General features: G+C 39.3%; 1 protein-coding gene across 1 annotated transcript in view; it reads right to left on the bottom strand.

The window, feature by feature from the left end:
• Positions 1 to 27,077, bottom strand: part of CUBN (cubilin) — a 749,121-nt gene that overhangs the window by 129,287 nt on the left and 592,757 nt on the right. The window contains exon 56 of the mRNA XM_053713984.1: positions 9,801 to 9,954. Coding sequence (XP_053569959.1) covers positions 9,801 to 9,954 — 154 coding nt within the window. The remainder of the gene's footprint in view (positions 1 to 9,800; positions 9,955 to 27,077) is intronic.

Raw genomic sequence — 27,077 nt, 5'->3', positions numbered from 1 at the left:
TGTGCCCAGTCTAGTAAACCTCCTGGAGCCCCCCGGGCCTCCGATATTCTCTTTGTACCTCTGAACCTACGCACACCTATGCTATCCTGGGCTAATGATAGCAAACTCTCAGGGCATCCTGGTTTGACTAGGACTTTTAAGCGTCTTTCCCAACATTTATGGTGGCCTACTATGAAGTCTGACACTAAGGATTATGTGAAAGCCTGCACAACTTGTGCTGCCAACAAACAACCATGGACACACATTGTCCATAGTTATGTGTGTCACAAACAACCATGGACACACATAACAATGGATTTCATTGGGGACCTTCCACCTTCTGACCACCATATGGTTATCTGGGTTGTGGTGGAGCGCTTTTCCAGACTGGCTCATTTCGTACCCCTAACCAAACTGCTTTCTGCCCAAGAATTATCGTCTCTTTTTCTCTTGCATGTGGTACGACTTCATGGCATTCCTGTGAATATCGTTTCCGACAGAGGTCCACAGTTCATCTCTACCTTTTGGAGAGATTTTTGGAGAGTAAGTTGATCGGAACCACTGTTTCTTTGTCTTCTGGCTACCACCCTCAGACCAATGGACTAACAGAGAGTAAACCAGGATCTTGAAGCCTACCTCAGAGCCTTTGTCAACACTTTCCATACCAACTGGACTGAATTGCTACCCTAGCAGAGCTGGCAAGAAACACTCATTGACACTCTTCTCTTCGATGTTCTCCATTTCAAGCCGCAGCAGGGTATCAACCTCGTGTTTTCCCTCTTTCTGCTCAGTCCACTGGGGTTCCTGCTGCAGACCGACACGTCACTGGATCAACACTCATTGGCAACGTATTCGCTCTCAGCTACATTCAGCCATATATAAGAACTTTACTGATCGTCATAGAGCTTCTGTACATGCCATCCCAGTGGGTGAACATGTTTGTATCTCTACTTGACATATTCGTTTACGTCAACCCTGTCACAAATTGGGGCCTAGGTTTATCGGCCCTTACAAGGTCCTGAAAAGACCGTCTCCTGTTGCCTACAAAGTGGCCTTGCCCAAAACGCTGTGCATACACCCAGTCTTCCACATTTCACTACTCAAGGCTTACATCAAGAATAGATTATACCCGGCTCCAAGCTCCTCCTCCTCCGTTCCTGGTCTGTGGTGGTCCTGAAAATGAGGTAGCTAAGATCCTGGACTCCAGATACAGGTGCAGACAACTGCAGTATCTGATACATTGGAAGGGTTACTCTGTGGCAGATCGTTTCTGGGTTTCTGCCTGTTATGTGCATCCTCCATCTTTGGTCTCCAGATTCCATGCTGCTCATCATTTGAGGCCAACTCTGGGAACCCTTAAGAAGTGGGTTATGTCACGCCATGCCGCTCTAGCCATTGATAGGGGCACGACATCTCCTTCCCTGCTCGTTGCCAGGGGCTGTGTCGGATCCAGAGGCGTGCGGTGCTGACATCATAGCCGCACGCTCCTCTCTCTCTCATTCCGGTCCTGACGCCTGGGCGTGAATCCTGCACCTATTTAAATGCCTTCTTATCGATTTATCACTGTCCAAGTATAGGTGTTACCTTGTGTGCTCCTGGGTGTGATAGATCGTTTTTTTCTCTGATTGCCTTTTTTGTTGCTGAACTCTGCTTGCCTGACTACTCTGCTTGTTAACCCCTAACTTGCTGGATTTATTTACTGCTGCTGAACTCTGCGTGCCTGACTACTCTGCCTGTTAACCCCTAAATTTTTGGACTGCTTTACTGTTGCTAAATCCGGACTGTCTGACCATTCTAGTGGTGTGCCCTTGGACTGCTTTACCGTTGCCACATCCTGCCTGCCTGACCATTCTAGTGGTGTGCCCTTGAGGTGCTTTGCTGTTGCCAAACCCTGCCTGCCTGACCATTCTAGTGGTGCCGCTGTGGACTGCCCTGCCTGTGGTGAGTGTCGCCTTCCTCATCTTACTAACTTTCTGTGCTCTGGGATATCCCCTATCATACCGACTCGACGCTGGGATAACAAGACTACTGGGCAAGTTCGGTCTGATAGAGGAGTATCCCACGAGCATTACACTTAATAGCCTATTCTATAACTCATTGCCCTATATTTCAGCTCCTTTTGCTGTATTTGATGGTTCAGCAAGCTTATATAGCAATATTTTATTTTTCCTTTCAGCTGGGGAATGGTTAACCCTGTGATTCCTGGCCAGACTCTTGGCAAAACTAGATTAAAGTCCTCCATAATGTGTACCCCCATATAAAAGTCATAACTCTTTCGTGTGAATCTTACTTAGGATATATGTACCTTACTTAGCCCTCTGAAAACCTCAACTGGTCCCGCCGTCGGCGGCCGGGATGGTGGGTCCGGACAGGTTCAATTCCAACAACACTTTATAGGTACTATATGCTAAGAACAGAGTGTTTACACATTACAAGGGTTTAGATTACTTCATGACTCACTCTAATGAAACCATCTCCAGTGTTAAAGTCCCAATCCATGTCAAGAGAACTCTGAGACTGGGTCTACTTTGACTCCAATGTTGTCTGGCTATGGCTTTACATGGGTTATGTACTGCTTACATATTTATGCCATAGACAGTTAAATATGGGCATAAATATATTGAAAATTATATAAATATGTTTCAATTCTGGTACTGGCAGCCTATCTACTAACATATACCTATTACAATGGGCATTTAATATTAATATCATTATTTATCCTCCTCCCTAAATTAAGTCACTTCCTCATCTCAGATTTCCTAGTGACATTACTATTACTCTTCACAATCTGCTAGGAAGGCATGCTCACTTTCTCATATGATAAATGATAGTATTATTTATTCCATATACTATGTACCGGCACATAAATAGGTATGATAAAGTACTAATTTATCTAGTGGCCCAAAAGTGGTCTCTATGTAACCACCAATTGACATAATAATTAGGGTTCAGATGCTCCAAGAGTGACCAGCACAGTGGTTACTTCATGGCTCTGTCTTAAAAGAAAAGTGAGGTTTCACTCATTTTTGTCCAATCTTCTCTTTAACATTTCAGACATCTGCTGCCATAAAGAATGTTTCATTTTGTGCTTTTAGTATGCAGGTTGGCATTTCTATACTGTTCCTCCTAGTATAAGTTATGGCTCTTTAGTTTCCTAGAGGCGTATGGGGTTTAATTAAAGGGCCATAATACCCAAATGTTTAAACACTTGAAAGTGATGCATCATAGCTGTAAAAAGCTAACTAGAAAATATCTCCTGAACATCTCTATGTAAAAAAGAAAGATATTTTACCTCAAAAGTTCCTCAGTAGCCACCTCCCATTGTAAAGGATTTCTAAGCAGCATTTTAGTGTGTCTGTCCTGGGACATCTTAGGGGATGAGCATTGTGAACTCTCATATTATTTCACCAATCAGGTAAAGGAAGTTTACTATGAAATCTCATGAGAGATAAGTCAAATCTCATGAGATCACAGTAAGCGTTCATGACCTCAGCACTGCTGATGCTGATTGGCTGCTGTTCATTTCTTCATTTTTTTTTATTTTTACCTGCAGCTGGGAGCAGCTGAGTATAACTTTTTACACAGAACTTACTCTGCTGAGCTGAGGAAATTGTGAGGTAAAATATCTTCCTTTTTTACATAGAGATGCTCAGGTGATATTTTCCTGTCAGCTTTTTACAGTTATACTGCATCAGTTTCAAGTGATTAAACATATGAGTATTATGTCCCTTTAAGTGTCTGTTTATTGTTTTCCAGCTTTAGTATACTTATTATATATGTGACAAACTATTTATTTTTTTGTTGTATCCTATAAAAACCTCAATAAAAGAAAAAAAAACAAAAAAAAAACCCTTTGAATATTTAGATACATACAAAAAACATATATAAATATGAACATCACTTCAACACAATATTGGGTGATAAGTTATGGAATAAATAAAGCCTGAGTGAAATACTGGATGTGTATCTGCATCTGTATAAGAACACCCAGCTCTATACAAAGACACAGTAGTGACACTAGCACATGCGTATAGCCAGACAAGGGCTGGTTATAGGATCAGTGGTATCTGCATCAGTATAATAACACCCAGCTCTATATGACACAGTAGTGATACTAGCACATGCGTATAGCCAGACAAGGGCTGGTTATAGGGTCAGTGGTATCTGCATCAGTATAATAACACCCAGCTCTCTACAAAGACACAGTAGTGACACTGGCACATGCGTATAGCCAGACAAGGGCTGGTTATAGGATCAGTGGTATCTGCACCAGTATAATAACACCCAGCACTATATAATGACACAGTAGTGACACTGGCACATGTGTATAGCCAGACAAGGGCTGGTTATAGGGTCAGTGGTATCTGCATCAGTATAATAACACCCAGCTCTCTACAAAGACACAGTAGTGACACTGGCACATGCGTATAGCCAGACAAGGGCTGGTTATAGGATCAGTGGTATCTGCATCAGTATAATAACACCCAGCACTATATAATGACACAGTAGTGACACCGGCACATGCGTATAGCCAGACAAGGACTAGTTATAGGGTCAGCGGTATCTGCATCAGTATAATAACACCCAGCTTTATACAAAGACACAGTAGTGACACCGGCTCATGTGTATAGCCAGACAAGGGCTGGTTATAGGATCAATGGTATCTACATCAGTATAATAACACCCAGCTCTATACAAAGACACAGTAGTGACACCAGCTCATGTGTATAGCCAGACAAGGGCTGGTTATAGGGTCAGTGGTATCTACATCAGTATAATAACACCCAGCTCTATACAAAGACACAGTAGTGACACTGGCACATGCGTATTGCCAGACAAGGGCTGGTTACAGGGTCAGTGGTATCTGCACCAGTATAATAACACCCAGCACTATATAATGACACAGTAGTGACACTGGCACATGTGTATAGCCAGACAAGGGCTGTTTATAGGGTCAGTGGTATCTGCATCAGTATAATAACACCCAGCACTATATAATGACACAGTAGTGACACTGGCACATGCGTATAGCCAGACAAGGGCTGGTTATAGGGTCAGTGGTATCTACATCAGTATAATAACACCCAGCTCTCTACAAAGACACAGTAGTGACATTGGCACATGCGTATAGCCAGACAAGGGCTGGTTATAACGTCAGTGGTATCTGTACCAGTATAATAACACCCAGCACTATATAATGACACAGTAGTGACATTGGCACATGCGTATAGCCAGACAAGGGCTGGTTATAACGTCAGTGGTATCTGCACCAGTATAATAACACCCAGCGCTATATAATGACACAGTAGTGACACTGGCTCATGGGTATAGCCAGACAAGGGCTGGTTATAGGGTCAGTGGTACCTGCATCAGTATAATAACACCCAGCGCTATATGACACAGTAGTGACACTAGCACATGCGTATAGCCAGACAAGGGCTGGTTATAGGGTCAGTGGTATCTGCACCAGTATAATAACACCCAGCACTATATAATGACACAGTAGTGACATTGGCACATGCGTATAGCCAGACAAGGGCTGGTTATAGGGTCAGTGGTATCTGCACCAGTATTATAACACCCAGTACTATATAATGACACAGTAGTGACACTGGCACATGGGTATAGCCAGAGGAGGGCTGGTTATAAGATCAGTGGTATCTACATCAGTATAATAACACCCAGCACTATACAAAGACACAGTAGTGACACTGGCTCATGGGTATAGCCAGAGGAGGGCTGGTTATAGGATCAGTGGTATCTGCATCAGTATAATAACACCCAGCACTATATAATGACACAGTAGTGACACTGGCTCATGGGTATAGCCAGAGGAGGGCTGGTTATAGGATCAGTGGTATCTGCATCTGTATAATAACACTAAGCACTATATAATGACACAGTAGTGACAATGGCACATGCGTATAGCCAGACAAGGGCTGGTTATAGGGTCAGTGGTATCTGCATGAGTATAATAACACCAAGCAATATACTGGCACATAGGTATTGCCAGAGGAGGGCTGGTTATAGGATTAATGGTATCTGCATCAGTATAATAACACCCAGCACTATATAATGACACAGTAGTGACACTGGCTCATGGGTATAGCCAGAGGAGGGCTGGTTATAGGATTAGCGGTATCTGCCTCAGTATAATAACACCCAGCACTATATAATGACACAGTAGTGACACTTGCACATGGGTATAGCCAGACAAGGGCTGGTTATATGGTCAGTGGTATTAGCACCAGTATAATAACACCCAGCTCTATACAAAGACACAGTAGTGACACTGGCACATGGGTATAGCCAGACAAGGGCTGGTTATAGGATCAATGGTATCTGCATCAGTATAATAACACCCAGCACTATATAATGACACAGTAGTGACACTTGCACATGGGTATAGCCAGACAAGGGCTGGTTATATGGTCAGTGGTATTAGCACCAGTATAATAACACCCAGCTCTATACAAAGACACAGTAGTGACACTGGCACATGGATATAGCCACATCAGTATAATAACACCAAACACTATAAAAAAAAATGTTTTATTTTCAAATGTACCTTGGTGTCCTTCACTAAGGTCTGTACTTTGGAAAATGTCCGCCCAGCCTTAAAATTTATATATATATATATTCAAATTGTAATAAATATAGTTGCAAATATTAGTGTGTGCGTTTTTATATCTAAATAGGGTTTTTTTAAGGGGATTATGGGCTTTATAACAAATGTGCATGTTTTCTTTTTTTAAAGGGACAGTCAACACCATATAGATAATCCCTTTATTACCCATTCCCCAGTTTTGCATAACCAACACAGTTATAATAATACACATTCTACCTATGTAATTACCTTGTATCTGCCCCATTATTTAAATTCTTTTTACAAACTTGCATTTTAGCCAATCAGTGCTGACTCCTAGGTAACTTCACATGCGTGAACTCAATATTATCTATATGACACACATGAACTAACACCCTCTAGTAGTGAAAAACTATCGAAATGCATTCAGATTAAAAGGTGACCTTCAAGGTCTAAGAAATTAGCATATGAGTCTACCTAGGTTTAGCTTTCAACTAAGAATACCAAGAGAACAAAGCAAAATTGGTGATAAAAGTAAATTGAAAAGTTGTTTAAAATGACATGCCCAATTTGAATCATGAAAGTTTATTTTGGACTTGACAGTCCCTTTAAGTGTTTTTAAACGTTATATGTCCGAGACACACACTGTTTAAAATTTAGGGCTTAACCAGGATCGGATAGGTTCTCTGGTACGATATACAAAAATTACAGTCGCTCCTTAACCCAGTCCTCCTGAACCCCTTCAATGAAATAAGACATAAGGGACTAATGCTTAGAGAATTCCTAGAGGCATCTATTCTACCAGTACCCAAACCAGGTAAAAATAATACAAAATGTGGAAAGTTTCGACCCATATCATTGATTAAAGTAGATACGAAGCTGTATTCAAAATTGTTAGCTAACAGGTTGGTCCTCCTTCAACCTGACTTAATCCACCAAGATCAGATGGGTTTTATAGAGGGTCAACAAGACCTGGATAATACTAGAAGGCTACTGAACATTTTCACAGAAGCCAAGACATATGGGACTCCCATGGTGGCCCTGTCATTGGATGCTGAAAAGGCCTTTGACAGAGTCAGATGGGACTATCTGTGGGAGGTACTAAGATCATTTAACTTCCCGGAACCATTCATCCTAGCTATTCAAGCCCTAAATTCGTCCCCATTTGGAAAGATGCAAAGTTTTGGTTTTTGCTCGCCGGAGATCCAAATCCGAAATGGTACAAGACAGGGATGCCCTTTATCGCCACTGATTTTTGCAATGGTGATGGAACCCCTTGCTCAGGCGATTTGCATGTCCCATAATATAAAGGGTGTCACCACTGGGGCCCAGTTTGAGAACATTGTTTGATTTGCAGACCATGTAACCCTCCTTATATCAGATCCCTTGAACTCGATTCCAGACGTGTTCCATTTAATAAAACACTTCAGCAGAATAATCTACTACAAAATAAATTTATCAAAGACAGATTCGTATGCTATAAACATACCACAACACACCCTTACCCACCTGAAGACAGTCTATCACTTCTCCTGGTCCTTAATGCACCTCAAACACCTAGGAATACTATTAAGTGATGATCCAGAGTATGTAATTCAAGAGAATTACAATAGACTCATTACAGATATCAGAAATTTAATTGGAGGCTGGGAATTTAGAGAAATATCTTGAATAGGTAGAGTTGCTGCTGTGAAGATCTCCTTGCTACCTAAACTTTTATACCTGTTCTGATGTATTCCACTTAATGTCACATATTCCATCCTATACTAATTCCATAAACTAATCTCGGATTATACGTGGCAGAGCAAAAAAACTAGAATAGCATCTAGTACTCTCCAGAGGAGCTACCCATATTGACACAAGGTCTTTTCCTCCAGCCTCCCCTTGTAAGCATATCCCTGGGCAAGGGTTTAAAGGAGCACTGCCTGTGAATAGCGACCTTTATCAGCTGGCTTTTAAAGAGAGGATAGGGCAGATGTGCTGCCCCTCCCAAATATGCTACCCTAGGCACCGGCCTTGTTGGCCTAGGCCATAATACGCCCCTGCGTGTTCTAGATCAGGGGTCGCCAACCTTTTGGACCTCAGGGACCACTAAACTCACAATTTTGAATCTCGTGGACCACTAACATGATTTTTTTTTTACACACACACATACTGTAGATAACTAGTATAACCATAGCTAAGTTTACATTATGTATATATTTACACATTTTTAAGAATTATTTTTTTGAATTAACTAACTGAATGACAGAACTGAGAGAATACTTCCAAATGACAGATGAAGGTGAGTGCCAACTTTTGAGCTGGAAAGTGGGAAAAAAATAATTATGTTTAAAAGGACTACAAGACTTCCAAGTTACCTCCCCAGTTAGGAATTATTCAAAACTATTTATGATCATGGACAGACATTGCACAATTATATCTATATGAAACACATGAACTAGCACTGTCTAACTGTGAAACATTTTCAAAATGCTCTGAGCTAAGAGGCGGGTTTCAATGGTTTTAGAAATCATTACAAAAAGAAGAAGGGTAGCAATAGCACTTTACAAATGGGATGGGGTTGCTCTATCTGTATTAATTTAAATTTTATCTTGTGAGCTTGAGTGCTTGTGCACAAAAACAATTTGCAAAGTTAAGTCAAAAGAGCCCCGAGGGGGGATTTGGACTCAAAAGAATGCACCCAGATAGCACTTCTAACACCCGTTAAATAGAAAACTTCATACTCGTGAGAAAAAAGGTTTAGAAATCCGTTTGAGCCTACCTAGGTTTAGCGTTTCAAAAATACCACCAAGGGAACAAATCAAATTTGATGATAAAAGTCAATTGGAAAGTTACTTACAATTATCTATCTGAATCTTGAATGTTTAATTTTGACTAGACTGTCCCTTTAATTCTGACTTTACTGTCAAAGGGATATTTTCAAATACACAACCATATATGACTGCAATGGCAAACCCATATTTTGGGACAGAAATATGAAAGAATAATGTCCATTGTAGAAAATATCCATAGTACTTTGAATGCACTAAAAATATAATACAAGTTTAAGCATATTATAGCAAATCTAAAAAAATGTTTGATACTACCACACTGTTATCTTTTTTATATCAATAACAAGCCATTTAATATTATCTTTTAATAAACCAACAGATTGATAAACCAGGATATTGCTGATGTAGGACCTCACAGCCTTTATTGTCCCTGTAATTTAAAAATATAAAATTAGTAGTACTTACATTCTAGCTCAAAAGTCTCAAAAACCAGTACAACATAGGTGTCTGCATCAGCCATAATACTGTAGTTACAGTTTAAGTTGTTGTCATATTTATTTGGGTAGTTTGTAGTTACTATTTGCCCATTTGATCCAGTAAAATTTACTCCACATCCTGAAAAAGAAATATATATATTTATATATAAAAAGAGAATACTTACAAATTTTCGTCAACATGAAAAAATCTGTAACAAATATAGAATTTAAACTTTCATGTCAATGTATTAGCTCATCAAAATTAACTTGATTAGGTAAGAAATATATTCAACAAGCTGCATGTAGAAGCAACTTGCCTAATAATCAGAAACAACTAGATGAGCCTTTTGAATTGCACATCTATATTGGTTTGTTGATAATAATCTATTAGATGTAGTTGGCACAACATTACCAAATTAGGGCTTGCTGCCACTGAGCCGTAATTAGGTTTGCGTGCACTCGCAAACTGCTAAATATGCGGTCGGAAGCAATTTCATTTATCAACTGCTTCCAATGGCACATTATACCTTAATTTCAGCAGGTTTCCAATGAAAGCGCAAACTGTTAATACACTGTCGGAGGCTATTGATACAATGACAAAAATTACACCCAGTGTAACTAAGTGTAAAAGAGGAAAAAAGGAGCTTGTTGATGCCTGGTTTCCAATGAAATGTTAAATCTTGCAAACAATGCAAGTGTTTCATTGTAATATTTATTGTTGTCCCATGTATAAGAAAAGTTGCGCTTATGTTCTTATGGAAATATCAGTATGTATTTACATATAACAATTTATGCAAGCACATATCTACAAACTTCAAACTAGACCTATGCCTAGGGCAGCAATACATATTACATATATTAATAAAGTGGAAAATATAATTCTAATAAAAAAAATGCTTACCTGGTAAATTTCTCTCTTTCCAGACATGGAGAGTCCACAATGGCATTCCAGTTACTAGTGGGATATTCAACTCCTGGCCAGCAGGAGGAGGCAAAGAGCACCCCAGCAAAGCTGTTAAGTGTAATTTCCCTTACCCAAAACCCCCAGTTATTAAGCCAAAGGAAAATGGAAAAAGAAACATAAGGGTGAAAATGTGCCTGAGGTTGACACAAAAAACTGCTGAATTATAATTAAAAAGAGGGTGGGGTCGTGGACTCTCCATGTCCGGAAAGAAAGAAATTTATCAGGTAAGCATAAATTTTGTTTTATTTCCTATGACATGGAGACTCCACTACGTCATTCCAAATACTAGTGGGAACCAATACCCAAGCTAGAAGACACAGAATGAACAGGGAGGTAGAAAAAGGCAGGAGGACCTAAACAGAAGGCACCACTGCTTGAAGAACCCTTCTTAAAAAAGGAGCCTCAGCCGAGGCAAAAGTATCAAATTTGTAGAATTTGAAAAAGGAATGCAAAGAACACCATGTTGCCGACTTGCAAAACTGATCCAAATAAGCTTTATTTTTGAAAGCCCAAGATGAGGAGATAGCCCTAGTGGAATGAGCTGCAATCCTCTCAGGAGACGGCTGACCAGTAGTCTCAATCATAAGTCTTAACCAGAAGGAAAGAGTAGTAGAAGTGGCCTTCTGACCCTTACGCGTTCTAGAGAAGAACAAACAGAGCAGAAGATTGTCGAAAATCTGGAGAAGCTTGTAGGCAAAATTTTAAAGCATGCACAACATCCAAGTTATGCAAGTTATGAGAAGAAGGATTAGGGCAAAAAGAAGGAACAACAATTTCCAGATTAATATTTCAATCCAACATCACCTTAGAGAGAAAACCCCAATTTAGAACGAAGGACCGCGTTATCTGCATTAAAAATAAGGTATGGGGGAACCACACAGCAGAGCTGAAAGTTCAGAAACTCTGAGCGGAAGAAAAAGCAAGAAGAAAAGAGTCTTCCAAGACAACAACCTAATATCAACAATAGGCATCAGCTCCAACAGAGCCTGCAGCAAAACTATAAGAACTAAGATAAGACTCCAAGAGGAGCAACCGGGATAAACACAGGCCTGATGATTCTGACCATGGCTTGAACAAAAGCTTGAACATCTGGAAAATCTACCAGACGTTTTAGCAAAAGAATAGACAGTGCAGAAATCTGACCTGTCAGAGTACTGCCTGGCAAACCTTCCCCCAGGCCATCCTGAAGAAACAAGAAAATTCAGGGAATTCTCACCCGACTCAACCTTTAGCTTCACACCAAAAAAGGTACTTACACCACATCTTATGGTAAATCTTGTGAGGATTAGGTTTATGAGCCTGAAGCATAGTATCAAAGACCGCTGCAGATAAACCACATCATGATGGGACTAGACGTTCAATTTCCAAGAAGTCTGCTTCAGAAAAAACTATAGTTAGGTGGAGAAAAGGACCCTGAATTACAAGGTCCTTCCTCAGAGGAACCTCCAAGGTGGAAGAAATGACCTCTTCACCATATCCGCAAACCAGATCCTGCATGCTAGGCAGGAGCTATTAGATCACAGACACTCTCCCATGCTTGATACAAGCAAAGACTCATAGAAGGTGAGCAAATAGAGGAAAACAGGAATGCTAGTCCGAAAAACCCAATGAACCGACAAGGCATCTATCAGAGTGGTCTTGACCTAGAACTGTACTTTGGAAGCTTGGCATCTAGACAAGAAGGAGTGCCCACTCTCCAGGAAGAAAAGTCTGTCTACTGAGAGAAACTGCCACCCAATTGTCCACTCAGGGGAAGTGGATGGCAGATAGGAGACAAACCTGAGCTTCCACCCACTGTTTGGGCATGTCAGAGATCTGAACCCGGGACCTTTTGCATCCAAAGCGAGAAAACATTTTTTTTTCTTGGCATAGACCAATGAGCCACCAGAATGCAAGACACCTCCTTCATGGCCAAGGAACTCCAAGTACCTCCCTGGCGGTTGATGTAAGCCACTGAGGTGATGTAGTCCGACTGGAATCTGATAAACTGGACTAAAGATAATTGAGGACAAGTTGTCAAGACATTGAAGATTGCTCTCAATTCCAAAATGCTTATGGGAAGAGAAGATTCCTCCCGAGACCACAGTCCCTGAGGTCTTAGAGAATCCCAAACAGCTCCTCAGCCTAACATGCTGGCGTCCGTAGTTACAATCACCCAGAATGGTCTCAGGAAGCAAGACCTCCGAGACAGAAAGTCCTGTGAAATCCACCACAAGAGAAAAGCTCTAGGTAGGGTACCCAGATTTATCCTTTGTGACTGAGCATGCAAAGCAGCAGAGGTTGTAAATGGAACCGAACAAAAGGAATGATATCCATGGAAGCCGCCATCAGACCTATCATCTCCATGCTTTGAACCACTGATGAGTGAATAGCAGACTGGAGAGAAAGGCAAGAAGAAAGAAGATTGGATCTTCTGAGGTCCATCTGGAAAAACTTCATGGACAGGGAATCTATGATTGCCCCTAGAAAATACAATCCTGTAGTTGGATCTAGATAACTCTTTTACAGATTCACTTTCCACCCGTGGAAACGAAGAAAAGATAACATATCTTGTATGAGATTTAGCTAGATTAAAAGATGACGCCGGAACCAAGATGTCGTCCAGATAAGGCACCACAGCAATTCCCTGGGATCTGATCCCTACCAGTAGAGCCCCCAGAAACCTTGTATATTCTGGGAGCCGTGGCAAGACCAAACGGAAATGCAACAGACTGGAAATGTTTGTCCAGAAGGGCAAACCTAAGAAACTGGTGATGTTCCCTGTGAATGGGAACATGAAAGTACACATCCTTCAGGTGTATGGTCGTCATGTACTGACCTTCCTGAACCAAAAAAAAATGGAACAAGGAATTTGATGAGAACACTTTAGGTCTAGGATGAGACTAAAAATTTGTTCCCTCTTTGGAAACCATAAAAAGCCCCTAGTCCCTAATCCTCTACTAGGAATATAGGCTGTTATGCAAAGAGTTTGTCCCTTCAAAGAAAAAGAAGGATAAATATCTTGTTTCCAGATTCACTTTTAAAATTAAGCATATACCTGCACAGCAGAATACTGCAAACATACACTAGAAAAGGATTAAAATAAGCAAAGATAATGCTTATAGCAATCTCAATCCTATGATTTACTGTTTAGAGAAACGATAAACCATGAAAAATAAAATTCCAAAACATAAATCTTAGAATTATTCACAAGAAAAATAAGCAGACAATGCTTATAAAAAACTCCTGTATATATTATAACCTCAGTTTAAGTTACTTCTTAATGGAATTCCAAGTTCAAACTCTCTGCTCCACTCACATATGTCATTTTTGCTCTGGAGTTTTGAAAAAGGAACCATTCTTTTCCACACATATATGTAAGTTGTCAAACAGACAAAATAAAAGGCAATAAGCAGAACAAACCCCCCGGATATGTGTCTACAGTAAAAGAAAGACAATATCCTTTAAAAAAAAAAAAAAAATCCTAAATATCAATTTTGAATGTACAGCCTGCAAAGACTTATAACTTATACATGAAATTCTTTCTTATTCATAGGATTAATAAAAGAAAGAAAAACAAAGAGTCAAAAGACTTTGAACTGAACAGCATATCTGTGAAGATGACCCTCATTTGGTCCACAGAAAACAGATATAAGTTGAAGTCTTACATAAAATAACATAAGCGGAAAACTACCTTTTATGGAAAAATAGGTAAATAGCCACCTCTAAAGGAAAATACTAACAATTAGTAATTACTTAAGACCGTCACTAGATGGCAGCAAACATTCATGAATGCTAAGAAAAACGGAGAGACAGGATTATTTTAACAAAATAAAAAGCTCCAGTAGCCACCATAAGAAGTCTTGAGCCCCATACCTCAGAGCCCCACTCCTTCTTGTATTAAAATATAACAAACTCTAGATCTGATTCAACAGATAGAACATAATATTGTGCTAAACAGCACTGGATTCTTAATACCGGCATCACAGCAACCAAAACACGATGCATCCCGCTCCTTATTCAAATTACACATTTAAATTTTACACTATAGAGAGCCGAGAGCAGCCTGTAAAGGCTTATTCCCTCCAACCACAGTGCCAAAAGCAGAAGTGACATCCCACTCCTCGCAGGCAGCAAAATTATGACAGAAAATTGCACTGCCACAAAGTTGAAAGGCATATTGTTTAAAAAACACATAAATTAAATCCAGTATTAGACATTTTAAAGGGATGTTGTGAACATAATAAAAGCTTACAAAATATAACCCATAAATCATTAGGCACAAGCAGGGGCATATTATGGCCTAGGCCAACAAGGCCGGTGCCTAGGGCAGCAGATTTGGGAGGGGCAGCACATCTGTCCTATCCTCTCTCTAAAAGCCAGCACATAGTACAGTGAGCGATAAAGTGCAGGCTTTTACAGAGAAGACAAGACACATGTGCTGATTAAGGTCGCTCTTTACAGGCAGTGCTCCTTTAATCCATTGCTTCATTTAGAGACACCGGCATTTTTGCAGTGGAAGCGTTTGTGGTGAGAAATTTGACCAGGGATATGCTTGTGATGTCTAACCATAAACTCTTAGTGCTAATGTATGTAAGCTACACACTGACCCCAAAAAATATTAAGTGGGATAAAAGGCCTAAAACCTTTGCGGGGGGGGGGGGGGCAGTAGAATTTTGAGTGCCTAGGGCAGCACAAAACATAAATACGCCACTGGGCACAAGCCGTGGTAAAAAAAATCTGATATTTCACTATCCTATAATGAGAGGCAGAGGCTCGATAAATATTGCAGACAGGGCCGGCCCAACCATGGGACCAAGTGGGTCCAACGGACCCAGGCGGCACTTGAGAGGGAGTGGCATTTCAGTGTATGAGTTAATTATTGTGGGAACTGGGCAGATCGCTCCTGTCCATTCCTGACTTCAATCAGAAAGAGGCAACCGCTCTGCAGAACGCTGCAGTTGTTTTACATTACATCAACCCCCCTTCCCCTCTACTCCTCTGGTGTGGTGTCTGTTTTTTATCATACTGAATTACGGCTAGGTTGATCGTTGAGGAGAGGAAGGGGTGATGCTCTGGCAACTGAGTTTTATTATAGAAGATACGGCACAACGCTTGTTTAGCTCTACGCTTCACCCCTCCCCTCCCTGTGGAAGACTGACTCAGACTTGTCCCTTGCTTGCAGCAGTAGCAAAAAGAAGGTAGGGTGGCTGTCTCTCAACCAAATATTTAGTGTTGACGATAATATTCAATTTATGCATAAATTCTGAAATTCAGTGACACCTCTATATAAGGTCATTTTTATCTGGCAAACAAATATAATTAAATATATGTGATTGAATATGTCTAACATGGAGCTGTGGGCAAACTTGTGTTATATCAACTGCTGTTTAGTATGTAGTGCAGTCACATTGCCTCTTACAATAGATTATCTGCATTTTGTAAATTGTTCTGTGTATATTTGTGTGTTTATGAGTATGAGTATGTATGTGTGTATCAGTGTTATCTGTGTGTTCATGAGTATATGTGGGTGTATCAGTGTGTATGTGTGTATCAGTGTGTATGAGTGCTATCTGTGTGTTCATGAGTATATGTGGGTGTATCAGTGTGTATGTGTGTATCAGTGTGTATCAGTGTATATCTGTGTGTTTATGAGTATGTGTGTGTGTGTATGAGTATGTGTGTATCAGTGTATATCAGTGTATATCTGTGTGTTTATGAGTATGTGTGTGTGTATGTGTGTATCAGTGTATATCTGTGTGTTTATGAGTATGTGTGTGTATCAGTGTATATTAGTGTGTTTATGAGTATGTGTGTGTATCACTGTATATTAATGTGTTTATGAGTATGTGTGTGTATGTACATGTGTGTGTGTATATATATATATATATATATATATATATATATATATATATATATATATATATATATATGTATATATATATATATATATATATATATTATATATAATTATATATGTGTGTGTATGTATATGTGTATATATATATATATATATATATATATATATATTATATATAATAATATATGTATATAGGTATGTGTGTGTATATATATAGGAAACAGTGCAATTTATCTCCTGTTTGCAATTTTTTTTTATAAACATGTGACTATTGGAAATTTCCACCATGCCTTTAACTTGAAAGTCCCTACTACACCCTATTCTTGTCAGCTGGATCAATTGAATGGCATAAAGTATGCAGTAGCCATGTCTTTTGATTAGGATTTCTGATGTGGCAAGGTGCATGCAATGTGCATGTGTAGAGTGGCCATGGTTTTTGTTTGGAGTCTTTGGGCTAATAGGAAATGCAATTTTAGACTGCCCTGTCTTCTAATTTCCTATACATTTTGCTTCCTGTGTGTTTTTTCTTTGTGGGACATAACTCTAACTTCTTTCCCACTTATTGCACAATTGTGCATAAGCATTGGTTGCATTAGTAAGGGGGGTGGCCAGGCTAGTGTGTTGATATATTATTCAGTAATTTACTATGGGGGGCGTCATTTCATTCTCGGACCCAGGCAGCACGATGTCTTGAGCCGGCCCTGATTGCAGAAAGTACAAACAGTCTCTCAATGCAGTCACGGAACAGCAAGTAAAAACCTCTTCCTATAAACAGAAGTGCTGTCGCTATTAAAGAGTAACAGACATTCCCATCATTAAGCAACTAATACAGTCGGGCCTTACAGAAATAACGTAAGCGATTCCACTTGTCGATGTAGACGTAGAAGCAACAGTTGAGGGATCTGTTTCTACTAAAGACACTGCATATAATTATGCAGCTGAAAATGCAGAGGAGGGAAAAGTCACAGCGTATCTAGGACTCAAAAATAGCACCGTCTTCACTGAGAGATTAAAGCGTAATATCACAGCCGTCACGGGCAGCATTATATACAGAGAATCACAAACACTCTAAATTCCTTGTAAACCCTCTAATAAAGCACGGAACAAGCAGTGATAAAAACCTCTGTTACCAGATACATTTAAACATGGATGATTAGAGGTCCTTAATCTACCAGACGTTTGAACTGTAAAGTCTCCCAGACCAGCGGGCAACGACCTCCTGTAATTAGAGATGCTGCCACTAATAAAAGACACTAACCGGAATGCAGAAGCTAAAACTATAAGCTTCATATGAGAAATGCCTTAAAGTAAGTCAATAGAGTCTGCCCCACAGAGAATAATAAAAAAGACAAAAGTCCCCTTTTCATTAAACCCCCTCACCTAGACCACAAGCCATTGAGGGATAAGGGAATAAAGGGACTTTATTCCCTTATTTATTCAGCAGCCCGTGGTCTGGCAGAAAAAAACTTTATCCTGGCAGGGACCGGGAATGGCTTCTTAGGTGTGTCAGAGAAGCAAACTCTGACAGGGACCTGTAGAAAAAGAAAGAACAGATTAAGCAACTCTGGCTTTCTATAAAGGGGTAGCAAAGTGTTAAAAGCAAAGCAAAGACTACCTTGCCGCCTTTTAACTGCTAAAAGCCACCACCACTCTTACTCAAGAGATTGACGTGGACACAGCTAGACGCCTAATCCTTGCTTGCAGGGTAAAGTACCCATAAAAGGATTAAATATCTTCAGACACCAACTTTGCAAAACCTCCATTGACAGAGGCAAAGAGAATGACTGGGGTTATGGGTAAGGGAAGTTACACTTAACAGCTTTGCTGGGATGCTCTTTGCTCCTCCTGCTGGCCAGGAGTTGAATATTCCACTAGTAATTGGAATGACGTTGTGGACTCTCCATGTCATAGGAAAGAAAAATAGTATTTGCTTATATGTAAAAAATATGTATTCTAAAAAAAGTTTATCTTTGTTTTTGTTTCTGTTTAGATGTGATCACAGGTAAGGAGCACAGGCGTTAAACGTACATTTTATAGTGTAAGGTCGGGTTACCATAGCAATTAATAAATTTTCAAGAAATTCAACGTCACGAAAAGAGCGACTGCACACAATGCTCTACATATTTCAATGGAAACCTGGTACTAATGGAAGCGAGCTCTTAGTTTTCTTTCTCTTTACTTTTAATTATAATCTTTGATTCAACACAACCCAATAAAAAAGGTATTTCAAATGTTGATTTGTATATACAGTATGTTTGATACAATCCTTAAAATATAACGGCTAGATTACGAGTTTTTGTCGGTAAGGCTTGCGGTACTAACAAGTCTTTTTTTCCCACCGCTCCCTTAAGACAACGCTGGTATTACAGGTTTTTTTAAACCTGGCGTTAGCCGCAAAAAGGTGAGCGTAGAGCAGAATTTAGCTCCACATCTAACCTCAATACCAGCGTTGCATAAGTCAGTGGTAAGCTGGTTAAACGTGATTGTGCACGATTTCCCCATAGGAAACAATGGGGCTGAGCTGCAAAAAGCAGCGTTCAGCTCCTAACGCAGCCCCATTGTTTCCTATGGGGAAAGGAATTTTATGTCTGCACCTAACACCCTAACATGAACCCTGAGTCTAAACACCCCTAATCTTACACTTATTAACCCCTAATCTACCGCCCCCGCTATCGCTGACACCTACATTATATTATTAACCCCTAATCTGCCGCTCCGGACACCGCCGCCACCTACATTATCCCTATGAACCCCTAATCTGCTGCCCCCAACATCGCCGACACCTACATTATATTTATTAACCCCTAATCTGCCCCCCCCAATGTCGCCACAACTATATTAAATTTATTAACCCCTAATCTGCCGCCGCCAACGTCGCCGCCACTATTATAAATTTATTAACCCCTAAACCTAAGTCTAACCCTAACCCTAACACCCCTCTAACTTAAATATAATTTAAATTAAACAAAATAAATATACCATCATTAAATAAATTAATCCTATTTAAAACTAAATACTTACCGATAAAATAAACCCTAAGGTAGCTACAATATAACTAATAGTTACATTTGTAGCTAGCTTAGGATTTATATTTATTTTACAGGCAACTTTGCTTTTATTTTAACTAGGTAGAATAGTTATTAAATAGTTATTAACTATTTAATAACTTCCTAGTTAAAATAAAGACAAATATACCTGTAAAATAAATCCTAACCTAAGTTACAATTACACCTAAAACTACACTATAATTAAACTAATTACCTAAACTACCTACAATTAATTACAATTAAAATAAATAAACTAAATTACGAAAAAAAAAAACCCACTAAATTACAGGGGAAAAAAAGAATTACAAGAATTTTAAACTAATTACACCTAATCTAATCCCCCTAATAATATAAAAAAGCCCCCCAAAAATAATAAAATTCCCTACCCTATACTAAATTACAAATAGCCCTTAAAAGGGCATTTTGTGGGGCATTGCCCCAAAGTAATCAACTCTTTCACCTGTAAAAAAAATACAATACCCCCCAACATTAAAACCCACCACCCACACACCCAACCCTACTCTAAAACCCACCCAATCCCCCCTTAAAAAAAAAAACATTAACCCCCTGAAAATCTCCCTACCTTGAGCTGTCTTAACCTAGCCGGGCACAAGTGGACCTCCAGTGGGGCAGAAGTCTTCATCCGATCCGGGCAGAAGAGGTCCTCCAAGCGGCATCCAGGCGGCATCTTCTATCTTCATCCATCCGGAGCGGGTCTATCTTCAATCCAGCCGACGTGGAGCCATCCTCTTCCATCGACGTCCTAACGAAGAATGAAGGTTCCTTTAAATGACGTCATCCAAGATGGTGTCCCTTGAATTCCAATTGGCTGATAGGATTCTATCAGCCAATCGGAATTAAGGTAGGAAAAATCCTATTGGCTGATCCAATCAGCCAATAGGATTGAGCTTGCATTCTATTGGCTGTTCCAATCAGCCAATAGAATGCAAGCTCAATCCTATTGGCTGATTGGATCAGCCAATAGGATTTTTCCTACCTTAATTCCGTGTTAGTTTTTTTTAGTGTTAGGTTTTATTAAGGGGGGATTGGGTGGATTTTAGAGTATGGTTGGATGTGTGGGTGGTGGGTTTTAATGTTGGGGGGAGGTATTTTTTTACAGGTGAAAGAGCTGATTACTTTGGGGCAATGCCCCGCAAAAGGCCCTTTTAAGGGCTATTTGTAATTTTGTGTAGGGTAGGGAATTTATTATTTTGGGGGGCTTTTTTTATTTTATTAGGGGGATTAGAGTAGGTGTAATTAATTTAAAATTCTTGTAATTCTTTGTTTTTTGTTCTGTAATTTAGTGTTAGTTTTTTTTCGTAATTTAGTTTTTTTATGTAATTGTAATTAATTGTAGGTAGTTTAGGTAATTAGTTTAATGATAGTGTAGTGTTAGGTGTAATTGTAACTTAGGTTAGGATTTATTTTACAGGTATATTTGTCTTTATTTTAACTAGGTAGTTATTAAATAGTTAATAACTATTTAATAACTATTGTACCTAGTTAAAATAAATACAAAGTTGCCTGTAAAATAAATATAAACCCTAAAGATAGCTACAATGTAACTATTAGTTATATTGTAGCTAGCTTAGGATTTATTTTATAGGTAAGTATTTAGTTTTAAATAGGATTAATTTATTTAATTGTAGTAATTTTATTTAGATTATTTTAAATTCTATTTAAGTTAGGGGGGGTTAGGGTTAGACTTAGGTTTAGGGGTTAATACCTTTAATATAGTAGCGGCGACATTGGGGGTGGCAGATTAGGGGTTAATAAATGTAAGTAGGTGTCGGCGATGTTAGGGATGGCAGATTAGTGGTTAATAAAATTTAACTAGTGTTTGCGAGGCGGGAGTGCGGCGGTTTAGGGGTTAATATATTTATTAAAGTGGCGGCGATGTCCGATCGGCAGATTAGGGGTTAATATATTTATTAAAGTGTTTCCGATGTGGGGGGGGGGGGGGCTCGGTTTAGGGGTTAATAGGTAGTTTATGGGTGTTAGTGTACTTTTTAGCACTTTAGTTAAGAGTTTTATGTTCCGGCGTTAGCCCATAAAACTCTTAACTACTGACTTTTTAATGCGGTAGAAGTCTTGACAGGAGAGGGTCTACCGCTCACTTCTTCCGAGACTCGTAATACCAGCGTTAGGCAAATCCCATTAAAAAGATAGGATACGCAATTGATGTAAGGGGATTTGCGGTAAGCTTGAGTCGCGGAAGAAAAGTGAGCAGTACACCTGTACCTGCCAGACTCGTAATACCAGCGGGCGTTAAAAACAGTGTTGGGACCTCTCAACGCTGCTTTTTAAGGCTAACGCAAGACTCTTAATCTAGGCGTAAATTAGTATTTATGCTCAAAATTGTAATTAAAAAAATACATTATTTTAACGTACTAAAGAATAAAAATACAAGCTGTATAAAGCCAGATTAAGAGTGGCACGTTAACAGTTACGCGCGATCAATAAGAGGTTTATTGCGGCTGTTTGCACGCAACAGGTTTTCTTCTCATATTACAAGTTGAAATGAAAGGGTTGTGAAACCCAAAATTTTTCTTTCACAATTCAGATAGAGAATACAAATGTAAACAACATTCCAATTTACTTCTATTATTTAATTTTTTTTCTTCATTTTTCAGATATCCTTTGTAAAAGAAATAGCAATGCACACAGGTGAGCTAATCACACAAGGCATCTATGTGCAGCCACCAATCGGCAGCTACTGAGCCTATTTATGTATGCTTTTCAACAAAGGATATACAGAGAATGAAGCATATTAGACAATAGAAGTAAATTGGGAAGTTGTTTAAAATTGCATAAGCTTTCTAAATCCCACAATTAAAAAAAATGGGTTTCATTTCCCTGTAAACGCGATCACTTGAGCGCAATTTAAGTTAATGCTCGCCAGGTTAGCGGGACCTCAGAGCTCCAGTAAACACAAAACAGTGTCACATAGACAAAAAAAATACATTACAAAGTTCAGTTGCACTCATAATAACACCATCTGATACAAATTATGTTAAAAAATATTGCACAAAAAAAGTTATAAAGGTTCAAAGAAACAAGGTCTTAGGTGTTAGGAATAAAAAGTAGGCAAAGGTATTTAACATTGAGATGTATACATATATATCATATACATTAACATTTATATATATATATATATATATATATATATATATATATATATATATATATATATATATATATATATATATATATATATATACACACACTGTATATGTATGTGTGTATGTATATCTATATATATATATCTACAGTTGAAACTCGAAAAATTAGAATATCGTGCAAAAGTTAATTTATTTCACTAATGCAACTTAAAAGGTAAAACTATTATATGAAATAGACTCATTACATGCAAAGCAAGATAGTTCAAGCTGTGAGTTGTCATAATTGTGATGATTATGGCTTACAGCTCATGAAAACCCCAAATCCACAATCTCAGAAAATTAGAATATTGTGGAAAGGTGCAATATTCTATGCTCAAAGTGTCCCACTCTAATCAGCTAATTAAGCCATAACACCTGCAAAGGGTTCCTGAGCCTTTAAATGGTTTCTCAGTCTGGTTAAGTAGGAATCACAATTATGGGAAAGACTGCTGACCTGACAGTTGTGCAGAAAACAATCATTGACACACTCCATAAGGAGGGAAAGCCTCAAAAGGTAATTGCAAAAGAAATTGGATGTTCCCAAAGTGCTGTATCAAAGCACATTAATAGAAAGTTATGTGGAAGGGAAAAGTGTGAAAGAAAAAGGTGCACAAGCAGCAGGGATGACCGCAGCCTGGAGAGGATTGTCAGGAAAAGGCCATTCAAAAGTGTTGGGGACTTTCACAAGGAGTGGACTGAGGCTGGAGTCAGTGCATCAAGAGCCACCACACACAGATGGATCCTGGACATGGGCTTCAAATGTCGTATTCCTCTTGTCAAGCCAATCGTGAACAGCAAACTATGTCAGAAGCGTCTTACCTGGGCTAAAGAAAAACAGACCTGGTCTGTTGCTCAGTGGTCCAAAGTTCACTTTTCTGATGAGAGCAAATTTTGGAAACCAAGGACCCAGAGTATGGAGGAAGAAGAGAGGCACACACTGCAAGATGCTTGAAGTCCAGTGTGAAGTTTCCTTAGTCTGTGTTGATTTGGGGAGCCATGTCATCTGCTGATGATGGTCCACAGTGCTTCATTAAGTCCAGGGTCAACGCAACCGTCTACCAAGCGATTTTGGAGCACTTCATGCTTCCTTCCGCAGACGAGCTCTATGGGGATGCTGACTTCATTTTCCAGCAGGACTTGGCACCTGCCCACACTGCCAAAAGCACCAAAACCTGGTTCAATGACCGTGGGATTACTGTGCTTGACTGGCCAGCAAACTCGTCTGACCTGAACCCCATAGAGAATCTATTGGACATTGCCAAGAGAAAGATGAGACATTAGACCGAACAATGCAGAAGAGCTGAAGGTCGCTATTGAAGCATCCTGGTCTTCCATAACACCTCAGCAGTTCCACAGGCTGATAGCTTCCATGCCATGCCGCATTGAGGCAGTAATTGCTGCAAAAGGGGCCCAAACCAAGTACTGAGTACATATAGTATGCATGCTTATATTTTTCAGAGGTCCGATATTGTTCTATGTACAATCCTTGTTTTATTGATTGCATGCAATATTCTAATTTTCTGAGATTGTGGATTTTGAGTTTTCATGAGCTGTAAGCCATAATCATCACAATTATGACAAATCACAGCTTGAACTATCTTGCTTTGCATGTAATGAGTCTATATCATATATTAATTTCACCTTTTAAGTTGCATTAGTGAAATATATTAACTTTAGCACGATATTCTAATTTTTCGAGTTTCACCTATATATATATATATATATATATATATATATATATATATATATATATATATATACTGTATATATATAGATATAAGTGTGTGTGTACATATTTATGTATTTATATGTGTATATATGTATTTAGTCAGGGAAATAGTTTTAGAAAATTAAATTAGCTGTGCCAAAGTTATCCTGGGAAAGTGGCCAAACCAAGCCCAAGTATTTTGCGAATGTGGCCCCGGCTCACCATTATATGCACCCAGTCACCCCGGGAAAGTGGCCCCTGTACGCAATAGGTGCCCAGGCACCCCAGGAAAGTGGCCCCTGTTTTCCAATAGGCAACATGGCACCAGGGAAAGTTGTCTCTGCTCACCAATAGGTGCCTCCAAAAAGAACACAAACAGACAACGCCTCCTTGTGAGGATCAATTAACTTCAAACAATATCATCATAATCAGGCAAAGGAGTACACACAAAAGATGCATCAGTCCCTTATGTTGTTAGTGGAAGTCTGAGTATTTTACAGTGACTCAGATCTTCAAGTTCAAGTTTATAATATTATAAGATTATTTGAATTCCCTAGTAGCTTGAAGATAGAAATTCAAAGTCCTGGCTACATCAAGATTATGTTAACGTTGTTACTTAGAATTAGCAGGATCTGGACACAAAGGAGGAACAACAATCTCCTGGTTAATATTTTCAAAAGAAGAAAATCACCCAACTAAGTTACTCATCCATAAAGATGGTTCTTTACTATCTTTAGACTCTCCATCCAAAGGAAAAGATCTATTGGAACGTTGGTTTCCTGACCTATTACGGACTTCAAGTTCTCCGCTAAAGGGGCCTGTCGGAACACAGGATCTTCAGACACCTGGCCCACAGGGGGGGGGGGGAGAGATTGAAACCTACAGATAGAGAATGGGATCCACTCCCTCAAAGACTCCAACTATCAACTGCCAAGCGGCAAAACCAAGACTCCATGGATGAAGCGGGCAGGGGGTGATATGTTCTACCTGCCTTCACAAACCATATCTACATGAGAGACCTACAGCACTTGTCTGTAATGTATATTTAATATTTGTTTTCTCCTTGTGGGTTCAAATTCTAGGTTGCTATGTTGACAGAGTGATTTTTTCATACACAATAGGGAAAACCACTGACCATTGACATCCCTTCCTATGCTATACGTTAGATAAAACACATATTTATGCACTTGTTAGAATGATTACAAAGTGCCCTATACTCTATACTTGTGCAAGAAGGCCTATTCAACATTACACATACTTATAGTGATCTAAGCTAACCACTTACCCTAGACAGACACTATGTTGCCCCAAAGTCCTACGTAACTTGGGCATATTGCACAAACTTATGACTCTACTGTGTACTGCAAACGTGGTTCACAATATTTCAATATTACTTTTTATTATTAATATCTCACTATATTTGCATATAGTGAAGTTAGCTAAGTGAAAACTCACGGGAGATGAGCATCACATCTTAACTGCCTGTTTATGATATGTTCAGTGGACTCCAATTGGGTTATGCTATTATTGCTGTATATTATGGTCACCTTATTATCTCTGCACATGTTTCTACTGACAGCCGGCAAACCAAGACTCTGGTTCCAGTATTAAAGAAGTGGGGAGGGGTTGATGTGTTCTGCTCATCTTCACAAACTACATCCACGTGAGAGATTTACAACACCTATCTGTAATGTATACTTTACAATGTTTGCTTTTTTCTTATTTGTAACAATTCCAGGCCTGATACGTTGATATGTAGACCATTCCATGCACATTAGGGAGGGCCAATAGCTATTGCCACTCCTACCCCACTACGTCATTAGTTAGGGAAAGCATATACACATATTCTAATCAGGTATTGCTACAGTGGACCCTCTATTTGATACATGAGCCACCAAGCTTAATTAACACTACGTACACTCATATTTCTTTAGATTGGGCACATACCCTAGACAGACACTATTATACCCCAGAGTACTACACGGCTATTACATTTTATACAAACCAGAGGTTCAAATGTTTGCTGCCTACTTTACTTGATTAATTTGAGTTCATCACAGTAGCCTATAACTGAGAATGAGACAGTATGATACAGCCCCCTGATTATTAGGAGACGCATTATATGTGCTTTCATTCACAGACTAACACCACATACACTTAGGCTGATCTATTGTAGTTACTTGTCCATAAATGGACACTTTGAGGACCTAGACCATTGGGAAACCGAAGCATTATCCATAAAAAATGTAGGTTGACCACCGGTTTATAATATGTTTCGTTGACTTTAAATTGGTTGTGTTTTTACTGTTATATAATATGCTTACCTTGCTTTTCTGTACATGCTGAGGTCTGTTTTAAACCTCAAATCCCCTATTTATATTTTGAGACACCAATATATATTTCTGTTAATGCGTACTTGATTCATTGCTAGCCCCCTGGGGGATAGGCCCCCATATCTCCCTTCTCTACCTTCCTTTACTCGCACATACAACATTCCCTAACTCTTTTAAATATTCACCAATACCCCCTTTGATTGGCGCTGG

This window comes from Bombina bombina, chromosome 5, assembly GCF_027579735.1.
Source record: "Bombina bombina isolate aBomBom1 chromosome 5, aBomBom1.pri, whole genome shotgun sequence".
NCBI lineage: Eukaryota > Metazoa > Chordata > Amphibia > Anura > Bombinatoridae > Bombina > Bombina bombina.
The sequence above is the reverse complement of the archived record's forward strand: the minus strand, read 5'-3'. Positions and strand labels throughout refer to the sequence as shown.